We start from the raw sequence: 27,467 nt of genomic DNA, 5'->3' as shown, positions 1-27,467 counted from the left end.
TAATATTAGTTTGAATAAAAAATAATGAATTAGTCATGAGATTTGTGTATTCTTACTTTTGAAGAGTGCACTATCACTTTTATAAAATGTAAAATGTTAAAATTAAATTTGAACCCGTATAAAACTGCATAGACCCGCAACCTGCCCCGCATGCGCTCCGCCATATTGTCATCCCTAGATATATTGAGATCTTTTTGTTATGCAGTGTTTGATTTGGTATATTAAAGTAAAATGCATCACATAAAAAAAAAAAAATTATTTATTTGTAAAAAAAATAAAATTGATCAGTAAGTGTATCTTTAACTATTGTGATGCATGTATTAAAATCCTTTCCATTAACAATATTATGACTTTTAATATTATATATAATCCTTAATATCAAATAAAATATATAACTAATACCTATATTATTACATATATAGATTAAAAAAATATATTAAACAAAATACTAATAATATAGGACTTAATCGAATACACTCTATGAATCCAGCATACAAAAATAGACTCTCTACGTAAGCCAGTTGTATCTAATGTGTTTAGTCACTATGACATCAGATAACATATCTGTTTAGGGTACCCGTTCACACATCAGCTTTTAAGGTTTCCTACTTACCAAACACCTCTCCTTCACCAAATTGTTTCTCCAATCTCATCCAAACAAACACGGAGCTAGGTGGGGTTCGAACGAATTTGGTAGTTTATTTTGTAGATTTTGTATTTATAATTAAAAAATAAATAAATATATATCTGATATTGATTTGTGAACTCATAACAAAATTGATTGACGGATCAATGGTAAATAAGGGATCGTGAAAATGCTTTCCACGCTAGAGTTGTGGATTGGAACCACACTATCCACAAAAAGTTAAGTTTCTCTCTTTCTTCAAAGAAAAATTAAAACTGCAAACTCTTAATTCAGGCCATGCCTATGCTAATCTAAATTATGGTAAACAGACAAATAAAAATGCTCAAAATATAGGGGGAAAAGGGTTAAATTGAGATAATCCGGTGTCATTCTAAAGCTAAAAAAATTTAATTTTTGTATAACTAAAAATGAAGAAACAAAATAAAAACATATCAAATAAGACAACAAAGGTGTAACGTGACAATTTCATACAATACCAAATACCCTAGGAATAATTAAACTCATTCTCACAAATTATTTTTGTACAAATGGAATAAGAAAAGACTATAACAAAATTTGTGTTATAGTAAGTGTAATGTAAGATAAATGTAGGAGTAGTGTTGTGCTTACTATGGTTATGGCTATATATACATATTGCATATGTATCTATAAATGCATGTATATATAAAAAGATTGAACCAAAGAAAAAGGGATTTTGTGCTTTTGTGAGTTTGAGAAAGAGAAAGAGAAAAAATAAAAATGGGAAGGGGTAGGGTTGAGCTAAAGAGAATAGAGAACAAGATCAACAGGCAAGTGACCTTTGCTAAGAGAAGAAATGGACTTTTGAAGAAAGCTTATGAGCTTTCTGTTCTTTGTGATGCTGAGGTTGCTCTTATCATCTTCTCTAATAGGGGAAAACTCTATGAGTTCTGCAGTAGCTCTAGGTATTCAAATTATTTATGTATAGCGAGCTATCTATGTCGTCTACTCATATTTCTAGATTATGTTTTTCTTCTTGTTGTTTTGAGATCTAAATGAGTAAGATTGGATGATTTAAGTATTTCTCTTTTTATTTGTATGTGTGTGTGGAGAATAAATTTTCCATTTTTGTGAATATTTTGGTGTGTATAGGACTTTGTGCTTGTAGGTGTTGTTAGATCTGCAAGAGGAAATCATGAAAAGAAGATAAAATTTCTATATCTATGTTCAGTTTCTCTTCTCAGTCTTCCTTGTTAGTCTCCTCTATTTTGTGTTCTTTCTACTCATTTTAATTCCCTTTTTTTCTTCTTCTTTGACCTCCCTCTTAAACCAAACACTGTTTTTTTTTCTTTGCAGCTAAGATGGTCTGATCTATAAAGCTTAAGTTTTATTTTTCATCTCTTATGCATAGAGAAAATTTTATCAACAAATTTAGGGTTCACTGTTCATTCATCAATATAGCTTTTGGTTGGTGTTGGTCACAAATTTTGCAATTTTTAGGGCTTTTACAACCCTACTTTTGTATTTTATTGGGATTTGTTTTTACTTTTATGCGTTTTGATCATTTACTTTTGATGGAAGCTCATCTTCAAACTTTGATTATCTTTTTTTTCTTCTTCTTCTTAATCTTTTTCACCTAAAAATTTACTAAATATTTAATCTAATTATTGATCTCTAAGTTGTCTTTTTTTTCCTTTGATAAGTTGATGAAACAATCTTATATCCGGTTACGGTACAAATCTTTTGGTTTCATAACTACATCTTTAAGAAAAGAAAGTAGATCTATCAGAATGCTACAATTACTGGATCTGACTAAAAATTTGGAAATAGTTAAATTCTAATATTATCTTCATAAGAAAAATCAAATACCGTTACATATTTTATTTATTTTTTTAGGATTTTTCATATTTTTTATTTGATGAACTGAAACATCAAATGTTTGTAACAATGAACAACAGCATGCTAAAGACGTTGGAGAGGTACCAGAAGTGCAACTATGGAGCACCTGAACCGAATATATCCACACGAGAAGCACTGGTAAATGTTAATATTTCAACTTCTTTAATTTCTTCCACAATTAGTGAGTATTCTTGCTTTATTAGGAATTTCGTGTGTAGAGGTGAAATCCGGAGATCTACAAAGGAACGCCAAAAGCGATACTGTGTAACTGCTGTTAATTTCAAGAAAATTCTCACCTCTGTGTAAAAAAAAAAAAAAAAAAAAAACCTCTAGGGTGAGAAGCAATACCCTATTTCATTATTTTAAAACAAATTATAGGGTTTAAAATCTAGTAAGGTAATGAAAGAGAAAGACTAGACACGGGAGTGTTCATATTGCTCGGACTCTTCAATTTCAGTGCAACATCTATATATGTCGACACGATGTGGGTGTGGGGTGAGTATCGGATCTGGTCAATCGTTTTTGGTTACTTTGACCAAATTCGAGAGAGAAATTTTAAAAAGATTCAATTGTTTCGGTAATTAAAACAAAACTAAGATGAAATTGAAGAAAATGAGTAACTTGTACATATATAAATTTCTATTGTCATTCTCTTTTCATTTATCTTCTTTCAAGATTCTCACCTTGATCAATATTTTCTCCTCAATTTTACTCATAATATCTTGTAATTTAGGTTTAATAACTCTATTTTTAGATATTTAAATTATTTTTAATTGAATTCCCACCGTCTATCCATATATGGATCCGTATCACAAATCATTAAATTTAGATCATAGAGGATCCAACCTCATTGGACACCCACACCCAAATTCAAACAACTTAAATGAAAAGTGTGCTAGTTGTTAATTAAGATATCCTCATCCATATATATATATATATGATGTGTTCTCCAAATAAGTGGGTCAAAGTTCCAATTATCTTTGCTTGATCATCGTCTTTGAGAAATTGAAGAGTCTGAGCAATTTAGCTGCAGCACAATTCCGTCAAATGACATGTTCGCGTAATTAATGCTAGTGCAAAAATCTGGGGATCCGACGTAAACCTTAAGGTAGCAACAGGCAACAGGATAATATAAATTTCTTTGGGAGCTCTCAGATAACCAACGAGAACAAGCTAAGTGCATTCTCTAACGTAACGTATTATACGGATAGTTAGTTGATTCTTGGCAAGTAATTCGTAATCATAGAAAACACATTGGATCATATGAAGACTCCATGAGAACAAATCATGATTTTTTAATGCGCTTGTTATGTTTTCTTGTTATCATTCATAATGCACTGATGGTAAGTTTAACTTATTATTTATCTTGAAAGGTGAAATATCTTTTAGACAGTTTTGTGATTTCTCATCTTTTCTACTATTCGAGTTGCTATATGTTTCATTTCTATTTATTTTGAAGACTTTCAAAAATATCTAGTATTTCTTATCGATTTGCAAAAATTAAAAGTAATTGTAAAATTGATAATTGATCTTATCAATACCGCTTAATTAAATCAGCTTAAAATAATTCAATTTTCTAATTAATAGTTAATTCTCTTCAATTTATTTTAAGAACAGAATAAAGCTACAAATTAGGATAGATTGCCTGAGTTATGGAAACAACACTTAAAAAGCACACAAGGTTAGGTTGTCTATGTCACACACTTTGTGGTGTGACTCTTCTTTGAACTCTACTTACACAGTTAGTAAAATATTTGTGAATCGGATTATCTTTCTGTAAAGCCACACATTTAAGCGTATAACCAACTTTAGTTCCTTAGTAAAAAGGAGACTTGTTTGATTGAAAGTCAGAATATAATTGTACTCTTTAAAAGAAAATGACATTCTAATAACACCAAATGAAGAAATCCATTGTTTAAGAAGAATTTTGCATGAATTGCAATAAAATTAAGCTCAGAATAACCATAAAAAAATAAGAGAAATAGTATAGAATAAGAGAAGATAATTATCGTCTTCCTTTATTTATAGTGTTCATAAAGGTAAAAAAAAAAAAAAATTGTCACAACATGGCATTAACAATGACAATTATGGCCGGGGGAAGATCATGTAGAAGATAGAAGACATAATATTAAGGATTTGAATTCATAGAAGAGGTGGAACATAATATGTTGAAGAAGTAGTGGAAAAATAGAGAGATTATATTTTTTGGACATTCATATAAATAAAGTATATTTTATAATACGAGTAACCTTATAGAATTTTTCAAAAACCTTTTTTTGTGAGATATTTTGGAGAAATAAAGAAACAAGTAGAAGAAAAATTAATTTAAATAAAATTCAAATTTTGTTTATTTGTTGGGTATATGTTTATATTGTATAAAAGATAATTTATTTTGTTATGTTAAATTTGTTTAATGATAAAGGTAGTCGATTGAAGTTTTAAAATAAAAACTTTTAAATTATGTAATTTTATAAATACAAAACAAAATTAAATGAATTTGATAAATAAATTATCATAATTTAGTGATCTTATAAGACACTAGCTTCAAAGTATTATATCAAGAATAACTTCCTAAAGACGTAAACTTGGACGGTGCTTGCTACTTGCTGGTCGCTAGAGGGAAACATTGTTGGAATTATTAAACAATGATTGGAAAATAAAGGGGGAATTGGCAAGAACAAGATAATTTTTTTTGTCCTGGAGATAATTTGCGCTCCGTAAGAAAACTCGAACCCGAGACCTCTGGATTAAGAATGCCACTACAATCCTGGTTGGTAGAACAAGATAAAGTAAAGTGCACATGTGATCGATCCACCGTACCATTATTAGCACTGACTGCAGTCCATAAGGCAAAAAACATGTAAAGTTAAGCATTTAAATATTGTATTACTGTTTATGGTGATAGGAAATTAGTAGCCAGCAGGAGTACTTGAAGCTTAAAGGACGTTACGAAGCATTGCAGCGAACACAGAGGTATTTAATAGAAAGTTTCATTTAATTTGTTAATTTATGAACTCAATAATTAAGTACTCTTTTTGATGATTTGTCAATAGGAATCTTCTTGGTGAAGATCTTGGTCCTTTGAACAGCAAAGAACTTGAATCACTTGAGAGGCAACTTGATATGTCGCTCAAACAGATCAGATCAACTCGGGTAAATTTCACATATTGCTAGCCACCAATAATTACTAGTATAAAAAAACGGAATTTTCTAATTAGAACAGGTACAGGTGTGAAACAAATCTTTTTTATTATTAAAAAAAAGGCGATTGCCGTTAAGATTTGTTTCAGTTAATTCGATTGCACTGACTACTAGTTTCCAATTTTCCAGACTCAGTTAATGTTGGATCAACTTACAGATCATCAGAGAAAGGTACATATGTTTATTTTGATAATATCTAGCTTTGAACAATATGCCTTGAAGAGGTGATTTTGATAGACTAGTAAGTATTACTTTTGGTATCATGTGAAAACAAAAAACTTTTGAGTTTTCCTACTCATATTCATCACGATATGGTAACCTTTCATATGGCAGGAACATGAATTGAACGAAGCCAACAGAACCTTGAAACAAAGGGTAGGTGCATTTTTCCTTCTTCTCCTTTCTTGATAGTGCATTGTGTAGTACTCGATCATTTGAAACCATTAAGAAATTAAAATGTGTTTCGTAAATGCATGGTGTCTGTGTTGGATGCAAAACGAAATGAGAGGGCTTATGTTTTTCTTCTTTTCCATTCTACGCTATATATGTTTGATCCTTGACACACAATAACATGTACACGAACATGTCGTGGAGGTGCATAAACTTCTTTAGAGATGGAAGTGACTTTCTTGAGATAGTAACCCCCAAAGGTAACCCGTGACTTTCACTACAAGAAAAGTGTGAATTACATGGGGATTTTCGTGGGAATTAGTATGAAAATCTGTAGGAACCTTATTTTCCTACAAATTTTCATACTAATTCCCAGGAAAATTCCCATGTAATTCACACTTTTCTTGTAGTGTTTTTCCTTTGGTTTGATCAAATTCCTGACTAAAAGGGTTATTCATAACTAAAGTATATTTATATAATCTAAAAGAATGTCTTCCAGAGAAGGATCTTGGGAAAGCAAGTATATATAGGGAGAAACATTATTGATATGTTTACTTCCTCGTTTAATAAGATCGAGATGAGGTGTGATGGGAGTGAAGGTGTCACCAACAGAACAAATATATCATGTCTTGGTCATAGTTGCTTCACAAGAATATGAAGTATCATATGTATATTTAGTACTAAATATTTAACTTTCAAATAAGAATTTGGTAAACTTCATTTTGTAGTTGATGGAAGGAAGCCAACTAAATCTGCAGTGGCAGCCAAATGCACAAGATGTGGGCTACGGCCGACAAACAACTCAAAATCAGGGCGATGGCTTCTTTCATCCTTTGGATTGTGAACCTACTTTGCAAATTGGGTATGTCCTCAACTTTTTGGAACATATATTTCTATTTCAATATGTTTGGGAAGATAATTCATCACCCAATGAGGGGCTTGCTTAGATGATAAGCATATCCTAACTTTAACTTTAAGGTTGTAATTTCGAGTTACTAAGGAAGCAAAAAGGTGGGAATTCCTAGAGGAGAGTAAAAACAATCCGACAAATAGCTCTAGTCAATTAAACTGCATTGAGTGACAACTTGACCCTGGATAGGGGTAGTTATGTTAGCTATGTTGCATACTATGTGTCTATGTTATATGAATCTGTCAATTTTCTTAAAGTAACTGTATCGCGTGTGACATACTTCATGTAAATTCTCTGTTGCGAATCTTATAGATAATTGTTTTTTTTCAATATTATGGCAGGTATCAGAATGATCCAATAACAGTAGGAGGAGCAGGTCCGAGTGTGAATAACTACATGGCTGGCTGGTTGCCTTGAAAGCTCATGATTCTGATCGTAACATTATTATTATAAATATGCTCAATGGTTTTCCTATCATCATAAACATTGAATCTCTCCTAATTAATTCCTGTATGTTGTTTGAGAAAACGTTTCATCCTGGACTAAACGGGGATCCATAAGACAATCCCGTTATTGTTAGTAAATCATAAACTAGATTTCCTTGAGTGCTTAATCAGTTAACTTTTATGTTCCTCCATTTTCTATTCTTTAGTTGCTGCTTTGTTTGAGTCTACAATCAACTCTATTGTATGAGTACTTTTATGTGTGAATATGTTTCTAGTTTTCACTCACTGTTTCATCTAATGTCCTTCCTACATTACAACAAGGGTATATAGGAGAGGCGTAGGAATGTAACTCGTAAGCATATTCCCCGATGAAACAAATAAATGTAAGCTTTTTGCCTTGTGTAAAATATTTCTCTCCGTACAGAACCTCTAACGGTTACTAACATTCACTCTGTTCTAGGCAACGATTAGTGAGCCAGTCGGCGGCGACCACCCCTGAAGCAAGCCCAAAAGAGAATCTCAACTCTCCTCCTGGACTACTACATGAAAAGATTGTATAACCCCACACTAAATTTCATCAATGCATGAATTACAGTTCCCCCAAAACAAAATTCAAAAACAAGCTCCCTCATCAGGGCTCAACAAACAACCCACAATGGCATGTTGTCAGTTATCTTTAAGGCGTAAGAATGAAAATGGACCCTAGTCGGTAAGTTTACTTATCAAAGACCTAGAATAGATGTTAATATCATACAATCGAAATTTCTTGAGCAAGGCCCCCTGAAAGGAAAAATCAGAATTATAGGCACATCTGTTAGGACCGAAATAATTAGGTGTAATGCGGAAGTTAGCAAAACAAACCTCGAAAGACCATGAATAAGAAGACAAACAAGAAATATACCAAAAGACACAAAGATTTAACGTGGTTCGGTCAATCGACCTACATCCACAAAGGAGATGATCAATCCACTATAAATATAAGAGTGCAAAATATAGAAAGAAATAACTTCAACTAATTCACTCGGAATACAAGGAGGTTCACAAATTCTCCTCCATAACCAAAACTCTCAAAACTCTAGGACTACATTGTGAATCCTGATTAAGTTAGAATGAACAAATTTATATTTATAGTCCTAAAACCTTTCTTACAAGAAGAGGACTAGTCAGAATATTAAAACATTTTTCTAAAAGGAAAACCTATTTATAGTAAGAAATCAGGGAAAATAAAACCCAACATCTTCATAGATTTTAACATGGATTCTCACTAAAATGATGTCTATTTTACGAGATTTATGTGCATTAACTATGGTATAATGCATACGTTCAAATGGTCCCTAGATTTCGACCCGAATAAAGAACGGGCATACTGCATAAATCTCACTAGTTCAGATTCTAATTACTAAAATTCCGGATAGTTTCAAATATTACTTCCTCTACCATATTTCGTGTTTAGCATACATAAGTCTGATCCGAGAGATACATGTATATGCCAAATTTTTAAATAGAGATACATATTTTATTTGTTTAAATTAATTGGTAGTAACTCATTTCCTTATTTAAAGGGGTAATTGAGGATTTTCATAGTACATTGATAATTCATTCTCGGAATTTAAATTAATTAAATATCTAAATATAAGGAGGAAATCAAAGAGTGTATCTATGTTTAATTAATTTCATTTTATTACTCTTAAAATAATAAATTCATTAATTTGATGTATTTATTATCATTATTTCATGTATCTTTTATATGTATGATTTCATGTATCAAGTATATATCAATTTCATACGTTATATCCGAAAACATGTATATATCTAGATAAATACGAAAATAGTTCGATACATTGTAATAACATAACAAATCTATATGATCATATTAAGATACATGAAAGAAGACCATATACATATGACAAGACTCAGATATATGATAGAACAAATTATGTCAAATACATTCATAAATTTCCAATAGTACGTGAATCTTCAATATATTCATTAGATACATACACACTTAATAATAAGATACACTGATAAAAACTATATGCATATAATTGTATCTCAATAATGTATCATATACATCAATAATGTGTTAAATACATGCGTAAATCTCCACTTATTGAAACTTTCTGAATACGTTAGTGTCTGGTTAGGGCATCTCACCGCGGCGGTGTTTGCTTCACCTTTTGATTCATTAGTGTTGCTCACTGTGCCTAGATCCGATGGGAGAAGTGGCGTGAAGTTTCTTGGTTGATCCATAGTATACAAGGTATGCAACTAGTGCCATCGTCAATGTCTAATTTGATAAATCTATTGGGCTTGAAATCTCTGCTTACAACGATACTCATTGTCTTTGTGCACGAGAGGTGTCTCCCCTTCAGAGAAAAATTGGTGGATTCGTGGGGGATTGGTTTGAGAGTGAGAAAATCAAAGGCTAAGAATTTGATGTGTGTGTTGACAAGTTGTAGAACAAACATTTTAATGGAGTGTTTCTTCTTAGTAAATTTCGATAGATCAAGGGAAGAGGAAGAGGAAGAGGAAGAGTTTCAGTTTTATCCTAACTCATACTCCCTGAGAAATAGATATTTATTTTTAATTAAAATACAATTTTAGAGTTTAAATATAAAGATAATTAATCAATCCTAGTTTTAAGGATATGGGTATTGATTGTATCTCGAGTTTTTGGTTAAAAACATCCTTAAACTATACCCCCAACTTAAACTACATCCTTAAAATATCTTTCTTAACAAAAAACATCCCCCAAGTATTTAAAACTTAACAACTTTCATCCCTCTATTAAAATTTATCAAAAAATTGGCGAATTCCCCACAAAAACATTTGCAATTCAGACAATTCTCATAAAAAATTCTATAATATTATTACCGTTTGGATAAAGCATCCACAAAAAATAAAAAATTTGAGACTTATGATTGTTGTTAAAAAAAATAATGTTAGGACGGTGTGTCTACGAGGAGACATGATTTGTTCTTCTCCTTTACCAACTGAATGGAGTTGGAGCTTAATTTCATATCATCTTCACCTTGGAAAGTCAAAATGTTGTTAGATTAATAATTTTTAGGGCAAATTGATAATTGAGGCAATCAAGATTCAGCTCATTTTGATCTCTAGTATTCAAGTTTTGTTTTCTATTATTAGAAGTAAAAGTCTCCGATCGACACCACTTTTTGCATATTCAATGAAAGAAAATATTTCCATTGATAACTCTTTGATATCAAATCAAATGAAAAGTAAATTAAAATAATTGCTAATTAAAAGGAAGACAATGCAAATGTTGTTGCTAAAAAAATAATAATAATATTATTTTAGATGTATGTAGAATGAACAAAATTGGTTTATTGGAGTGATTTAGGGAGTTTTGTTGAGAGTAGTGTGAATTGTACATGTTTTTGTGACGAATTTGTTAATATTTTTGATAAATTTTAGCAAAAGGATGAAAGTTGTCAAATTTTAAATAATTGAAGGATGTTTTCTTTTTAGAAAAATAATTTAAGGAAGTAGTTTAAGTTGAGGGTATAGTTTAAAGATATTTTTAGCCAAAAACTCATTGTATCTTCAATAATTTATGGTATAAACTATTAAAAATGATAATATATGTAATTATTTGATGAGGTAAATTATTCTCTCTTGTGAGGAATTCATAACCTATTGTGCTTGAGGGGAATAATTTCCCTAAGAATACATAGTGAATTCAATAGGATCAATTTTTCTTTTCATCTCATTTTTACTATCACTTTTTAAAAGTGTTTACCGTCCATATTTTATTGATTATAGATTTAGCACAAATTACAATCTTAATTAAGGAAATTACATTTTGCTTCCTTAAATATGTATTTTTGTTTCTAGAGATTACAACTTCATGATTTTCTAATCTATTTCAATTTTATTTTGATTTGAAGTATATTAAATGACGAATTTAAAGTTCATTTGGTTAGCGATTAAAAGAATATAAGAACTTCATTGTTAACTAAAAACATTGTAAATAAATAGTAAGCGCTCAACTATGTCCCATTTTTCAGGGCATTAGCGTTCGTATGCAAAACAATTACCCAATTTTAAAGATCAGGGTCGAACCATAAGGATTGGAAGATGGAATAATCACCTTAAATTGATTTTACAACTCGAAATAAACTAACAAATTGAATTCTCAACAAGCATGTATCTATAAAAATGGAGAAGGGGGGGGGGGGTAGTAACAACTAAAATTCGTCAATATCAAATAATAAAACAGGGAATCAACACAAATATGGTCTAGCAAGTTTGGAAAGGACTAGGGGTGTGTGCATAATGATTGGGATTTCAACTCGAGTAGGTAAAGATTAACTGTAATAAAATTGATTGTTACACGGATAGTGCTTGGTCTAGTCTAAGTTTTGATATTCTCCTGAACTATCAAATGTATGTCCCTTGGATTTTCTTTAACTCAAAGAACCTTTCAAGCATGACATCAAACATTTCTTGAGTAGATAGACTATTCGTAGCTCATATCATTACATGAGAAAATACTCGGATTATCTCATTCTTGGCTCAAACTCATAGAGTAATTTCAACAAGTTCTACTATTGAGTCTTACTAAGTCCATTTTACTTTCCAAAGCCGAAACGATATTAGACAGGTCAATCAATGTTTGCAACCACTGATTTTTAGATTTAAACTTCTATAACAGTAAAACCATGTCATACAATCAATGTTAAAGCCGATTAATCAATACTCATTCAGCGGTTTACACCCCCATCTAGCGCACACACACCCTAGCTAATGATTTAGTTGCTCATAAACGAAGAAATAAAGACAATAGTCAAGTAGGAAATCTCCATATTAAGCTAATATGATTCACAAAATTTGAAATTCAAGCTTAGAGTAACACAAATTTGAGGTTTCTTCCTCTACAAGGTAAGAAGTTTTTTACTATACCCTATGAATATCTTTTCTCACAAAAGATGTCTCTTCTCACTATCCCTAGTAGGAAAGATGATAAATGGTACACAATTACACATTCATTATATCATTGGGATCTTCCAAAGAAAGCACTACTTTCTATAATTACATTTTTATCCTTCAACTTTTGTCTTCAGACTTACACTGGATCGGTGGAACACCGATCTGGAATTGTGGAGCGTCAGTCACTTCATCACTTTTATCTTTAGTTCTTATAGAATTAGAGCATGTGTGCTAGAACCGCCGAATCACCGGTCAATCATTGTACCGCGCCAATTGTAGCACCAAACTAAGGCAATCTTGCTCCATTCAAGCCAGTGAAACATCTGTTTATTCATGTGGGACACCAGTTCATTCATTGGTGTGCTTCAGTGATTTTCAGCTGCAAATCAATCAAATTACTTTTTTCTAAGAAACGCCTGCATACAAGAGAACATGGGCCTAAAATCACTTCAATTGGAATTAAAATATAGCAATAATTCATGAATTTGAGTCCAAGAAGTTGGTAAAATACCAACTCATCAAACCCTCAAACTTGAACTATTGTTTGTCCTCAAGCAAAACATGCACTAAGCATAGGACTTAAGCTCAGCTACACCTACACCTAAGATTGAATTTGCATAATTACATACTTGACTTAAAACCATCAAAAACAAAATATTCAAAATAAAAAGACTTTATACAAGCACATCTCACCATTGGTTCCACCATCATTTTTTAGTCAAAGGTTTATTTTTATTTTCAAACAAAACACTTTTTACGCCCAATTCTGAGACAATTTTTCCATTCAAGCACAGTCTTAAAGCATCTCAATTTAATGACATCAACCTTCTCGTTTTCCTAAAGATTCACACAAATTTATTGCATTCATGCAACTCAGTTGAAATCAAGACATCATAATTTACATGAAAGATGTAATGTCACTCACACAAGAGAGAATTCCACACACAATTAAGAATGTCAATTGAAGGAATTATATATCATGCAAAAATATGCACTCTCACAAAGGAATTCAAGTATATACACACATTAACTCATAGGCTTGCCCTATTGATATACCGTGAGTTTACGATATTTTTAATACATTTCACTTAAGAGTTGTGTGTATCTAGGATCATTTTGTATTAGAACTAATGTTTATTGTGTTATATTTGTAGGAAATAGGTTTGGACGAGGTTGAGAGAAATGACAACTGAAATTTTGCAGAAGGAGCCACCCACCGAGGTGACCTACGGACCGTAGGTCCAGTCACGGTCCGTCGTGGGTAGGCATGGAATGATCATCACGGAAGTCTGACCAAGTGTGGAACTACGGAGGTGAGTGACGGAGAGTAGGTTGACCCGTGGGCCGTCCTACACATCCGTCAATGATCACTGGGAGGTGAAGTTTCAGTACCTGATGGAAAGTTCTAAGTGTATTGCACATCCGTCGTTTGTATCTGAAAGTTGAAGGTTCCAGCCTCTGTAGAAAAATTCTAAGTATCAAGTTACGGAAGGGACCTACGGACCGTAGGTCGATCCACGGTCCGTAGGTTAGTCTCGTCGATCGAAGCCACGTCCAGAAGTTTTATTTCCTTATTTCGTTTCCTTTCTATTTAGGACAAGTTTTTCTATAAATAGGGTATGTAAACCTCATTTTTGGAGGTTAGACACCATTGTATACTTTTACTTCTTGGTATTTTCTTGGGAATTAACTTGCAAATTTTAGCAATTTGATTTCCTAATTTCGGTTTATAAGATTTTGCTTTGGAATTTAATTTGAGATTTCGGGTTTCTTCTACTCTAATCGTAAGTTCATGAATTCTTTTATCAAACTATGAATTATGTTCTTTCAAGCATGAGTAACTAAATCCACAACTAGCGTTGTGGGAACCATGAGCAATTAACAACGTATGAATAATAACTAAGTAATTCTTGAATAGTGTTAATGCATGTATTGGTAATTCTTTCGCTTAGAAGTCTTTTTAACGGTGGCCAACGTTAGAACTCGCCTTTTTGCCACTTGTCAGACCAAGGAGGTAGTTAATAGGAATAGAATTATCAATAGAGATTTAGTGTGATACTATCTAATAGTCTAATGTCAATTGGTGCGAGAGTGAAAACTAAGTCATACATTGATGTGATGTCTAATCTAAGGTAAAGGTAAGGGTTAGTAAATTATACACACGTAGCCGGACCAAGGTACGGGGTAAAATTCTCTATTTGGAGGACCAATCACTTAGGGATACCGAACTTACCAACTTTGCATGTGATATACTAGGAAAAGATTACTATTATTAGGATTACCGCGTTAAGAGCTTATGGGGAACACATACACCCTAGTTTTTCTCTCATATTGATAACAACAAAGTTTGAATCTTGCTCACTTGTTACTTAACAACATTCAATTATTTGTTTCACACCTCCCCCCCCCCCCCTTTTACTTACTTGTCTCTTAAATGAGTTGACTAAACAAATATAATCGTACGTTAAGTTTAAGTCTAAACCATATTCCTCGTGGGATCGACCCCAACCTCCAAGTTGGGTTCTTTACTTGATAACGATCGCTTATACTTCTTTTAGGAAAGTGTAATTTGAGCATATCAAATTTTGGCGCCGCATGGGCACATGGCAAAGTTGAGGAGTGTTTGTAAGAGTTGTGTGGGGCGACCGGAGTTGGATATGAACGTCATAGGGTTGAGAATCTTCCCTCTATCATTGATTGGTGATGCTGTTGAATGGTTTTCTGAGCTTCCGTACAACTCGATTTATCATGGGACCCATTGCACAAGGTGTTCATGGCCAAGTATTTTTCATTATCAAAGAAGCTAAACCACAAAGATAAACTCAACAACTTCGTGGCACTACCTGGAGAGTCTGTGAATAGTTTGTGGGACAGGTTCATTGCATTCATAAGAAAGTGTTCTGAACCACCCTATTGATAATGAGTCAGTGAAAGAGTATTTCTATAGAGGTCAAGATGACAATGGTAAGGTTGTGCTTGATACTATCGCTGGAGGATCATATAGTGAATGCACGTTTGAGGAGATCACTGAGAAATTAAAGAAGATTTCCCAAAACAATAAAGCATGGAGCACTCGAAAGTCAGACACTGGAAGAAGCACTTTTGCAGTTCAATCTACACCTAGTCAATCTGCCGATAACATTCGTGAGGAGATGGCTCAAATAAGGATAGAACTTGAGTTGGTATTGAAGCATGTAAGCGAAGGTCTAGAAAAAGTAAATGCGGTGAATTATTTGACTAGGACTCCACCACCACCGGTTGAGGAATGTTATTATGAGAAAGATGCTTATGTGGTGAATGATCAGACGAGGGGTTTTCGAGCCAACTCCCAAGGTTCCAACTCAGATAATTGGCATCAAGGGCGAGGAAACCAAGTTCCAAACTATGGCAACTATAACAGAGAGGGTCAGTATGTCCGGGATGGGAACTACAATCGCGCTAACAACTACAACCAGAACAACTATGGCAACAGAAACGATATGGTTGGCCCTTATGTTCCTCTTGCAAATCGAGAATCTGGCAATAAGGAAGCTGGGGTAGTATGTCACGTATTGAGGATATGATGCAGAAGATGATGAAGAGGTTTGATTCAACTAATGATAATGTGAAGGAGATACGAAATGACTTGTCTGGAATTGGTCAAAAAGTTGATCCCCATGCAATGTCGATTACGCAACTCGAGCAGCAGATGAATCAGTTCTCCACTATAGTAAACCCACGTCAGCCTGGCACACTTCCTAGAAACACCATTCAGAATCTGAAGAATGATGGGCATTGTATGACAGTCACTACTCGAGGGGGTAAACAGGCCATTGATCCACCTACGCCGTCTGAGGTTGAAATTATGGTTGAAAAAGATGATGATGAGATTGAGGTTTCTGGAGAGTCTAAAAATGCTACAGAGAAGGAAGCAGAGATAACCCAAAAAATTGTCCACATGCCTAGACCTCCACCTATATTCCTACAGAGGTTGGTAAAGAATGAAGAAGAGTAATACCGCTGGTTTATTACTATGTTGAAATAGTTTTCCATCAATGTTCCGTTGATGGAGGCTTTGGAGCAAATGTCTGGGTATGCAAAATTTATGAAAGATTTGGTGACTAAGAAGAGGTTCGTCAGTTTTGAAGATGATGATAGGTTGCAACATTGTAGTACTATTACTACTAGGTCGTTTGTGTAGAAGAAAGAGGATCCTGGTGCTTTCACTATTCCTTGCACCATTGGGTTATTGCATTTCGCGAAGGCGTTGTGTGATTTGGGTGCCAGTATTAATTTGATGTCATTGTCTATTTATAAGAAAGTGGGTTTAGGGGCTCCAAAACCGACTGCGATGCGACTACTCATAGCCGACAAAACTGTGAAGAGGCCCATTGGTGCTCTCCAAGATGTGCTTGTGAAAGTGGAGTCGTTTATTTTTTCGATGGATTTTGTGATACTTGACTGTAAGTTGATTTTGAGGTTCCCATCATCCTAGGGAGACCATTCCTTTCTACTGGGCGCGCCTTGGTCGATATGGAGAAAGGGTATATGAAGCTCTGATTAAATAGTGAAGAGGTAACTTTTAATATCTGTAGGTCCATTAAGTAGGAAAGTGATCTCAAGTCAGTGTCATTGGTGACTCATATTGTGGAGCGAGGTTCTGATGTGTTTATTGAAGAGAGGTTGGGTGTTGATGCACTTGCAGCGGTAAAGGTGAATTTTAAGGGTGACGGTATTGAAGACTATGATGAGTTATTTTCCGCACTTGATAGGTTCAAATTTCGTTCCAAACCGAAGAAATTGGAGTTAGATATGAAGAATCGTGATTCTCCACCAACAAAATCGTCTGTTGAAGAGGCTCCAAAATTGGAGCTTAAGGCTCTACCATCACATTTGAGGTATGTATTCTTGGGGAGAGATGGTACTTTACCAGTCATCATTACGGCCGATTTGAATGCAGAACAAGTTGAGGCTTTGGTTTCTGTGTTGAAGAGGTTCAAGCGGGCTATTGGGTGGACTATTGCGGAAATTATTGGGATTCCTCCTGGTATTTGTTCTCATAAAATCCAACTCATGTCGGATCACAAGCCTAGTATTGAGCAGCAAAGGAGACTAAATCCGCCTATGCAAGAGGTAATGAAAAAGCAAATCATCAAGTGGTTGGATGCTGGAGTCATTTATCCCATTGCATATAGTAGTTGGGTTTGTCCTGTTCAGTGTGTACCCAAGAAAGGTGGGATTACTGTGGTTCCCAATGCAAAAAAATAAGCTCGTTTCGATGCGGCCAGTTACTGGATGGAGAGTATGCATGGACTACCAGAAATTGAATGCTTGGACAGAAAAGGATCACTTCCCTATGACATTCATGGATCAGATGTTGGACCGCCTTGCTGGTAAGGGTTGGTATTGTTTTATTGATGGTTATTTGGGCTACAATCAGATCTCCATAGCTCCGGAAGACCAAGAGAAGACCACATTCACCTGCCCTTATGGGACTTTCACGTTCAAACGAATGTCATTTGGGTTGTGTAATGCTCCAGCGACTTTCCAGCGTCACATGATGTCGATATTTTTTTATATGGTGGAGGACACTATTGAGGTATTTATGGATGATTTCTCTGTGGTAGGTGACTCATTCGATGGTTGTTTGGATCATTTGGCCGAGGTACTTAAACGGTGTGAAGAGTATAATTTTGTGCTCACTTGGGAAAAGTGTCACTTCATGGTGAAAGAGGGGATTGTTCTGGGCCATCGGATTTTTGAGAAGGGTATTGAGGTTGATAGAGTGAAAGTCAAGGTAATAGAAAAGCTTCCACCACCTATCTCTGTTAAAGGTGTTAGAAGTTTTCTTGGGCATGCAGGCTTTTATAGGAGGTTTATCAAGGATTTCTCCAAAATTACACACCCATTGTGCAAATTGCTCGAAAAGGAGTGTAAGTTTGATTTTGATGATGCTTGTCTGAGAGCATTCGGAGAGTTGAAAGAAAAGCTAGTTTTCGCACCTATCATTATTTCACCGGATTGGGGGCAACCATTTGAAGTGATGTGTGATGCGAGTGGAGTGGCGTTTGGTGTGGTATTGGGACAGAGGCGAGAGAAGATTCTTCATCCTATTTACTATGCCAAAAAAGCTCTAAATGTGGCTCAAAAGAACTATACAATGACTGAATAAGAACTCATTGTTGTGGTTTTCGCATTCAAGAAATTTCGATCCTACTTGCTTGGTACTAAGGCCATAGTGCATATTAACCATTCTGCATTGAGGTATCTAATGGCTAAAAAGGATGCAAAACTGAGGTTAATTATATGGGTGTTGTTGCTGCAAGAGTTCGATTTTGAGGTGAAAGACAGAAAATCAAGTTGCCAATCATTTGTCCAGATTAGAGGAGGAAGCGATGCTCAAGCTAGGAGATGGGGCTGAAATTAATGATGTTTTTCCAGACGAACAGATATTGGCTGCTTCTCATGATCTTATTCCTTGGTTCACAGACTTTGCTAACTACTTGGCAAGTGATCTGGTTCCATCGGATTTATCGTTTCACCAAAGGAAGAAGTTTATGCATAATGTGAACAAGTTCTTTTAGGATGAGCCTTATTTGTTCTGTATTTGTGCTGATGGGATTATTCATCATTGTGTGCTCGAGGTTGAGATAACGAGTATACTAGAGGCGTGTCACTCGTCACCTGTTGGTGAGCATCATAGTAGTATTCGGACTGCGCATAAAATTTTGCAGTCTGGGTATTATTGGTCTACCATCCACTAAGATGCTCATGATTTCGCCAAGTCTTGTGAACGTTGCCAAAGAGAAGGAGGAATTTCAAAAAGGCAAGAGCTACCTATGAATCTGATATTGGTGATTGAGTTGTTTGATGTATGGGGCATTGATTTTATAGGTCCATTTGTGAGTTCACATAGGATGAAGTACATTCTTCTTGCGGTTGATTATGTGTCGAAATGGGTGGAAGCAATTGTGCTTTCAAACAATAAAGGTAAAAGTGTCACCGCAATTCTGAAAAAGAATATCTTCTCCAGATTTGGTACACCTAGGGCGATTATCAGTTATAGAGGTTCCCACTTCTGTAATAAGTTGTTCAAAGCGTTGCTAGAGAAATATGGAGTCCTTCACAATGTAGCCACTCCTTACCATCCGCAGTCTAGAGGCCAAGTTGAAGTGTCCAACTGAAAGATAAAGCAAATCCTTACAAAGACTGTGAATGCAAATAGAATTGATTGGTCAAAGAGGCCTGATGATGCTTTATGGGCCGATCGCAGCGCATTCAAGACTCATATAGGTATATCCCCCTACCAACTTGTATATGGGAAGTCTTGTCATTTGTCGGTAGAGCTAAAGCATAAGGCTATGTGGGCGCTAAAGAAGTTGAATTTGGATTGGGGTGCCGCATCGAGTCAAAGAGTGAATGACATGAATGAGCTTGATGAGTTTCACCTAAAAGCTTATGAAATTTCAGCCTTGTACAAGGAGAAAATGAAGAAATATCATGATCAAAAGATTAAAAAGCATGAATTTGATGTGGGTGATGTAGTGCTTCTATTCAACTCAAGGTTGCGCTTGTTCCCTGGCAAACTCAAGTCCAAGTGAACCGGGCCATTCATAGTCACTCAAGTGTTCCCACATGGAGCGGTCGAGCTCGATAATAAGGAGGGAACAAGGTTCAAGGCGAACGGGCAAAGGATCAAGATCTACAAGGGGAAAGAGGAGAGTGTGCAAGAAGTGGTTAAGGCCTACTACCTTAATGAAGTCTGAGTAATCAAGGGGCCTGCGTCGTGCCGCGACGTTAAATCATGCGTTGCTTGGGAGGCAGCCCAAGATGTACAATCTAGCCAACGATAGGTTTTTCTTTTCGTTATTAGGAGTTTTCTTCTTTTATTTTAATTTCTGTAATTCTTTAGATAGGTGTTTTATTTTTTGTGTTAGTGTTGGCTAGACATAGAATAGGGCCAGTGTCTAGAAAATGTAACAAGAAAGACCTCATGGTTGCTACATGTGTAGGGACGAACAGTTGAATCTGCAGAAAATAGGTTGTGCAGAGGTCTACGGACACCATTAACGGTCCGTGGATGTCCTCAAAATTTCTAGACGGGGTTTCGTGGGTCCAAATTAGGATTTCTAAAGACCCGACCCCCCTTTAATAAAAATCCCCTTATTTCAAATACACCCCCATTACACAAATTCCCTCCTAACCGTTTCTAACCCCTCCAAATCCCAAAACTCCCATATTAAATCCCCATATCACTCCAATCTCCCATAATTATCCTCTCCTCTCCATAATTCTCTTCCTCTCCCATAAAATCACCCCATTCTCCCTTCACAAAAGAATTCTCGGTCCGGGTTCGATGTCAAAAGGCTAGAAAAAGTCTAAGGCGTTCATTGCATCACACACCCACCCACTTCGCTTGCTTAAAAGGTAAACGACTTCACTCTAACTTTGAATTCACCGTTCATTGCTGCATTATGAAGTCACGAAGTTGGAACTTCACCTTGAGTTGTTAGGATTGTTAATTGTAGCGTTAAATGTTGAATTGTATGCTAGAATAACCCTTGGTATGATGGTATGTGAGTGTGTAGTTTCTTAAAACTAACTGAATCAGAGTAAAAGGTCCAAATGGAAGTTTCGACTTAGGGTTCCTAGTTCGGTATGTTAAACAATTCAAAATTGTAAGCAATCGGAACACTAAGGATGACAAACTATCATCTATTGTGTTGAAATGCATGATTAGACTTAGGTTGATCGTTTGATTTGTTGCAAAAATGGGTACAAAAGTGAGGATGTCTGATACCTGGCACATATCTGACCTACGATACCTCATCCACGGATCGTAGGTCGGGTCCGTGGGTCTGTTGCACATGAAATAATCATTAAGTGATAAACCACGGAGGTGGACTACGGTTCGTCGTTCCATCGATAGACCATTCTGCACATCTGTGGTTCACATCAGAGACCCAACTTCTAGGAATTCTAAACTACAGAGGGGACCCATGGGCCGTAAGTCTATCTACGGACCATAGGTACCCACCGTAGGTGGTCACTGCTGCTACTGTCCAGTATTTTGTTTTTGTTTTCATTTTCGTTTTATTTCGTTCCTTCTTCTAAATAAATTTCAAGTGTGTTATTGGTTTGTTTTGGTACTAACTAAGCCTCCACAAGTACCATGGCTCCCAAGAAAGCTCGGACTTAAGCCGTGAAAGGCAAGTAAAAATCAATGGCACCATCCTTTAGGCTGATCGATAAGGATACTGATGCAGAGACGGACCCTGCATATGTCTCACCTCCCAGCAGGACATCCCCCACTGCACCATGCACTACACAGAATCAAACCAGGCAGGTGATTTCCGACGTGGTCAGTGCCCCAGTCTGATGAAGGGGATACACCAATCGGTTTACCAGTTGGCTCTGAGTCCACATCCGGCTCCAGCTCCAGGTCCAATGGCACCACCGCCTCATCCTCCGAGGCTACTAGTGCGAGGGACATTCCAGTGCCACTAAACACCGATCCTGAACCAGTTGCTGAGAAACCCAATAGATGGTGTGTGAGCTGCCAGTTCCAGATATACAGAGATGCTTACATGTTGACTGAGAAGGAAAGGATGGCTCGATTAGTCACCGAGGAGCGCCGAGTTCTCACAGGCATCCTCCACACCGCGCCCGCCATCCATGATCTCTTCCAGAGGCACAGGTGCGAATGGATGGCCCATAGCCCATGGTCCTTCAGTGAGGAGATAGTCAGGGAGTTCTATGCTTCCTACGCAACCACCCTTAGAGGTTCGATTGACAGACGGGCCAAGCCCACCGCCCAGCTTCCACTCAAGGCTACACTAGTGCGTGGGTTTTCAGTTGATATATCTGAGACCACTATATGTAGGTTCCTCTATGGTACGGGTCATACTCTGCCAATCAACACGGCCGAGTTTGACTATCACTAGGACATCGTTAGGAGCGGGGCATTTCAGAGGAATGCCGATTAGAGGGAGACTCTTTAGCGTTGGTTAGCCCGTCATCTTGCTACAGACAGATAGCGTGTCGAGTGGGTCGCACCCCAAGCTTAGGTATCAAGAAGACCACCCTGACATTTTTGGCCAAATTCTTCTGGTTGCTGGTGTGGAACCGTGTGTCTCCTACTCATGCAGATAATGTACTTACATGGGATCTAACAGTCATGGTTGCAGCTTTAATTGTTGGGATGAAGGTCAGCTTTGCCCGCATATTGATTGCGGATATACACGAGAGGGCCTTCAAGGCCAATACCACATTACCCTTCCCATGCCTCATTTTCCAGTTGTGCAGGGATGTTGCAGTACCGGTTTGACACTCTGATAGGTTGCTTCTGGTGACCAAGACTCTAGATATCGGCCTGACTCGGGATGAGGCCAATGTAGTTGCACCTCGCAGAGTGTCGGAGGTTGAGGTGCCACCATTAGGAGCAGACTTGGTAGCAGATGTAGAGTAGATGCAGGGTGAGGAGTCTGCCCCTCCAGCCACTACTAAGGATGCCCCGGTTTCCCTATCTCCGACCGCCAATCAGGCCCCTAGCTCCTCCAGTGCCACTCCCTCCTCAGGGTCTGTTGTCGTGCCCTTAGCTCCTGTCCAGAAGTTGAAGTCCCAGATAGATACCCTCCTCGAGCATGTGAGGTCGTGGAATCAGCGTAAGATAGCGAAGTCTGAGGCTATGATGGAGCAGCGAATGGAGCACATGATGGACCAGAAGGTCCAGACAGTTCATAAGCGCCTGGATGCATTGGAGTTGAGAGTCCTAGAGCGACCATCCCCCACCACTGATGTTTCTGATTTCTAGACGGAGTTAGCTAGTCTCCGGGCTGATCTTGATACCCCCTAGCTCCACCAGAGACTGAGCCTGAATCAGCCCCCATGGCACCAGTTGATAATACAGTGTTGCGTGCATTATTCAGAGATGAGATGTGGCTGCCTGCTTCTTTCTGTCATGCTAGGAAGCTCCCCCGCTCTAGTCGTACTTTTGATGACCCAAATATTAGGATAGCTCGCAAGAGGGAGCGCCAGAAGATTGAGGCGGCCTGGAGGGCATCCATAGTTGATGAGGAGACACGTCAACAGTGGGCTAGGGAGGTAGGTGTTGGTGCCTCTAGCAGCGTGGGCACTATTGATGGTGTGGTGAGAGTTGACGTGAGCACTACTGATGGTGTGGCGAGAGTTAATGTTAGCACTACTGAGGGTGCTGAGATGATAGATACAGGCACTACTGAGGGTGACCCGAGTGTTGGTCCAGCAGGCTCCGAGAAACCGAACCCACCCACTTATTGAGAGGTCTTCGGCGCTACGCGCCACAGGTTTGCTTCACCCTATCCTTTATGTTTTTCCTTTTTTTGTGCATTAGGGACAATTCCACTCTATTTTGTTGGGGGTGGGGTAAATGGATTGTGAGTGATAGGGTGAAGTTTGAGTAACCCAACCCATAATCCTCTCTTGGGGTTTTCTTGCCTGTGTTCTTTTCCCCCAAGAGACTGTTTTAATTTCTGTTGAATCGGCATGCTTAGGAATGTATGTGTATGAATAAGTAGAAAAATGAAAGCATGATGGCATGAAAAGCATGAGAAAAAATGATCATTGTCCAAGAATGTTGAATTGTACTAGATCTATAGTCTTGATGAGTTGAATGTATTAGATCTCAATGTTACATGATAAGAATCGATTTGAACTCATGACTTAAGCTAAAACTTGAACTGGATAATCTGATAATCTAATAATGAAGCAATGTGCTAAGAGTGTGTAAGAAAAGTTGAATGTTCACATAGTTGTGCCAATCTAGAACTTGCCCTGTTGGTCCTGCTAAGATGATCTAGGCTAGAAGTTGGGAAGTGATCATAGGCCCTTGTTCAAATTAGTCCACTTAAGCCTAAAAGGATCCAACCAAATGAAATCAATGTTCCCTTTGATCCAATTATTTGAGCCTAAAATAGACCATTTATTTTGATTCACCTAGCTCACCTTACTTAAAATAAGTGTTTTAGCCACGATCCCTCCTTGGACATGTGCACCTTGACTTATGCCAAAAGCCTAAGTTGAGGGTGGCTAATGCAAAAAGTTACCTCAATCTTGGCCCTAGTCCGACATCGGATATTTTGCACCTCAACTAATGTAAAATCCATAAGTTGAGAGTGCCTATGAAAGAGGAAACCGAAAGAAAAAAAGGGTATGAAAAGAGTTTTGTGTTGAAAAGAGAAAAAAAATATAAGAGGATATGACTCTGTGCAAAAGAAGCAAGAAGATGATAAATAAAAGTGCTGAAAAATAAAGAAAAATAAGAAAGTGAGAAATAAGAGCCACAAAGTCAAAAGTCACATCCATGTTGAAAAGAGTCAAGGGAAAGAAAGTAAAATGAAAGGATGTCAAAAATAGGTTGAGACAAGAGGTAAAAACCAATGTAATGTCAAGGAGAGAAGAAATTCACTAAAAAGTACCCAAATGTACCACACATGACCCTGAGCCTACGTTACAAGCAAAGAAAGTCCTATAGTGATCCTAGCAACTAGTTTGGAGAGCCTAAGCAGTGAAAATAAGGGCAAGCCTATGGTATTGAGCACTAATTGTATTTGAAGTCACTTCTGAGTGTGAGTGTTGAATGAATCCTAAAATTCTAAATTTCATATCTTTTGTGTGAAAAGGATTTCATTTGATGTGAGGGCACTAATTACATTATCGAAAAGTTGGTACCTTGGTGATTGTTAAAAGTGTATGATGTGGTGTATGTTGGTCGATCTGTGTCACATTTTGATCCGCATGAGTTAGCTTGGTTGAGTCTAAATGAAAAGATTCTCACGAGAAAAAAGAGTCGGGATAAAAAGCCATGTGATTGCTTGAGTTTGAACGTCTGATTCTACACAAGTATCATTTAGAGTTTTAGTGCGTCGATTGAGGACAAACAACGAATTTAAGTTGACGGTGTTGATATACCATGAGAATACATTTCACAAAAAGATAACCGTGAAATTCTACAGAAAGAGCCACCCACCGAGGTGACCTACGGACCGTAGGTCCAGTCACGGTCCATCGTGGGTAGGCGTGGAATGATCATCAGGGAAGTCTGATCAAGTATGGAACTACTGAGGCGAGTGACGGAGCGTAGGTCGACCCACGGGCCGTCCTGCACATCCGTGAATGATCAGTGGAAGTGAAGTTCCAGTACCTATGGAAAGTTCTAAGTGTGGAGCCACAGAAAGGGACCCACGGACCGTAAGTCAACCTACGGTCCGTACTGCACATCCGTCATTTGTATCTAAAAGTTGAAGGTACCAGTCTCTATGAAAAAGTTCTAAGTATCAAGCTACGGAAGGGACCTACGGATCGTAGGTCGATCCACAGAACGTAGGTCAGTCTCATCGATCAAAGCCGCGTCCAGAAGTTTTATTTCCTTATTTCGTTTCTTTTTTCTTTAGGATAAGTTTTTCTATAAATAGGGTATGTAAACCTCATTTTTGGGGGTTAAACACCATTGTATACTTTTAGTTCTTGGTATTTTCTTGGCAATTAACTTTCAAACTTTAGCAATTTGATTTCCTAATTTCGGTTTATAAGATTTTTTCTTTGGAATTTAATTCTAGATTTCGGGTTTCATCTACTCTAATCATAAGTTCATTAATTCTTTTTATCAAAATATGAATTGTGTTCTTTCAAGCATGAGTAACTAAATCCACAACTAGGGTTATGGGAACCATGAGCAATTAACAACGTATGAATAATAACTAAGTAATTTTTGAATAGTTTTGATGCATGTATTGGTAATTCTTTCGCTTAGAAGCCTTTTAAACGGTGGCCAACTTTAGAACTCGCCTTGTTGCTACTTGTCGGACCAAGGAGGTAGTTAATACAAAAAGAATTATCAACAGAGATTTAGTGTGATACTATCTAATAGTCTAATGTCAATTGGTGCGAGGGTGAAAACTAAGCAATACATTGATGTGATGTCTAATTTGAGGTAAAGGTAAGGGTTAGTAAATTATACACACATAGCCGGACCAAGGTGCGGGGTGAAATTCCCTATTTGGAGGACCAACCACTTAGGGATACCTAACTTACCAACTTTGCATGTGATACACTAGGAAAGGGTTACTATTATTAGGATTGTCGCGTTAAGAGTTTATGGTTAACACATACACCCTAGTTTCTCTCTCTCATTGATAACAATAAAGTTCGAATCTTGCTCACTTTTTACTTAACAACATTCAGTTATTTGCTTCACAACCCCCCCCCCCCCTTTTACTTACTTGTCTCAGAAATAAGTTGACTAAACGAATATAATCATACGTTAAGTTTATGTCTAAACCATATTCCTCGTGGGATCGACCCCAACCTCCAAGTTGGGTTCTTTACTTGATAACGATCGCTTATACTTTCTTAGGGAAGTGTAATTTTAGCGTATCACCTATATATGGAACGATATTGAATGGATGTTGCCTTGTGTTTTGAAGGTGGAATGCTGGTTGAGTTGGAAAATTAAAATTTCACTACCTTGATCCATCGTTTCACCTACAAGTCACATGTCGTCATCAGTGAAATGTCGATGTAATGTTGGTGTGCCCAAATCTGTGCCAGTGTTTGCATCTGTGGTGAACAATTTCACAACTGTAAGTGATCGGTCTAATACTAATTCTACTGTGTGTTGAAATGTTCAAATTTCTTTTGCATCTTAAAGCTTTTTATTTTTCTAACTTCTTTTTGTCATTAAATTTTCTTCCTAATGAAAAATATGTTGTTTGTCTAGTGTTATCTCACAATTTTCTTTGTAGACTATGACTTCTCAAAAGAGTCATTCTGATAGGCCAAGTCGCAACCCCTCTTCATCCTCTAAGATAAAACTAAGAGTAAAACCCCTTCAAACCTTGATCATGAATAAAACCGCTTGAGGTTTTATGTGGAGGGTACGAAAGAATACTACACCCTGTTCAAAGTCACTTGGTCTATGACGGAGAAAAAAAGATTTAACTTAGCGAACTTGGGGAAAGAATTTCCCAACATTATCCATTAGTTCTTGAGCCGAGATTGATTGGCCCTCGCTAATGCTCCGGGGGGATATTTCCCTAAATTAGTCACCGAG

General features: G+C 36.7%; 1 protein-coding gene and 1 pseudogene across 1 annotated transcript; both read left to right on the top strand.

The window, feature by feature from the left end:
* The first annotated feature begins 1,326 nt into the window (after nucleotides 1–1,326).
* Nucleotides 1,327–7,641, top strand: LOC125829270 (agamous-like MADS-box protein AGL9 homolog). Its single transcript, XM_049508520.1, has 8 exons — nucleotides 1,327–1,569; nucleotides 2,563–2,641; nucleotides 5,409–5,476; nucleotides 5,557–5,656; nucleotides 5,834–5,875; nucleotides 6,038–6,079; nucleotides 6,823–6,956; nucleotides 7,346–7,641. The coding sequence occupies exons 1-8, from the start codon at nucleotides 1,385–1,387 to the stop codon at nucleotides 7,419–7,421; spliced, it is 726 nt and encodes a 241-aa protein (XP_049364477.1). The 5' UTR covers nucleotides 1,327–1,384; the 3' UTR covers nucleotides 7,422–7,641.
* A 7,532-nt stretch (nucleotides 7,642–15,173) lies between these two features.
* Nucleotides 15,174–25,548, top strand: LOC125829285 (uncharacterized; annotated as a pseudogene).
* Nucleotides 25,549–27,467: the final 1,919 nt, after the last annotated feature.

The sequence above is a fragment of the Solanum verrucosum genome, unplaced genomic scaffold (genome assembly GCF_900185275.1).
Source record: "Solanum verrucosum unplaced genomic scaffold, falcon-dt-bn FXZP01000028.1, whole genome shotgun sequence".
Lineage (NCBI taxonomy): Eukaryota > Viridiplantae > Streptophyta > Magnoliopsida > Solanales > Solanaceae > Solanum > Solanum verrucosum.
Note: the sequence above shows the minus strand (reverse complement) of the source record. Positions and strands in the feature narration are given on the sequence as shown.

What these genes read in the sequence shown, in the direction of transcription:
- LOC125829270 (XM_049508520.1), top strand. Translation starts at nt 1,385, where the DNA reads ATGGGAAGGGGTAGGGTTGAGCTAAAGAGAATAGAGAACAAGATCAAC. An exon ending in GAGTTCTGCAGTAGCTCTAG is followed by an intron (nt 1,570 to 2,562) that starts GTATTCAAATTA and finishes AATGAACAACAG; the next exon opens with CATGCTAAAGACGTTGGAGA. An exon ending in ACAGAACCTTGAAACAAAGG is followed by an intron (nt 6,080 to 6,822) that starts GTAGGTGCATTT and finishes TTCATTTTGTAG; the next exon opens with TTGATGGAAGGAAGCCAACT.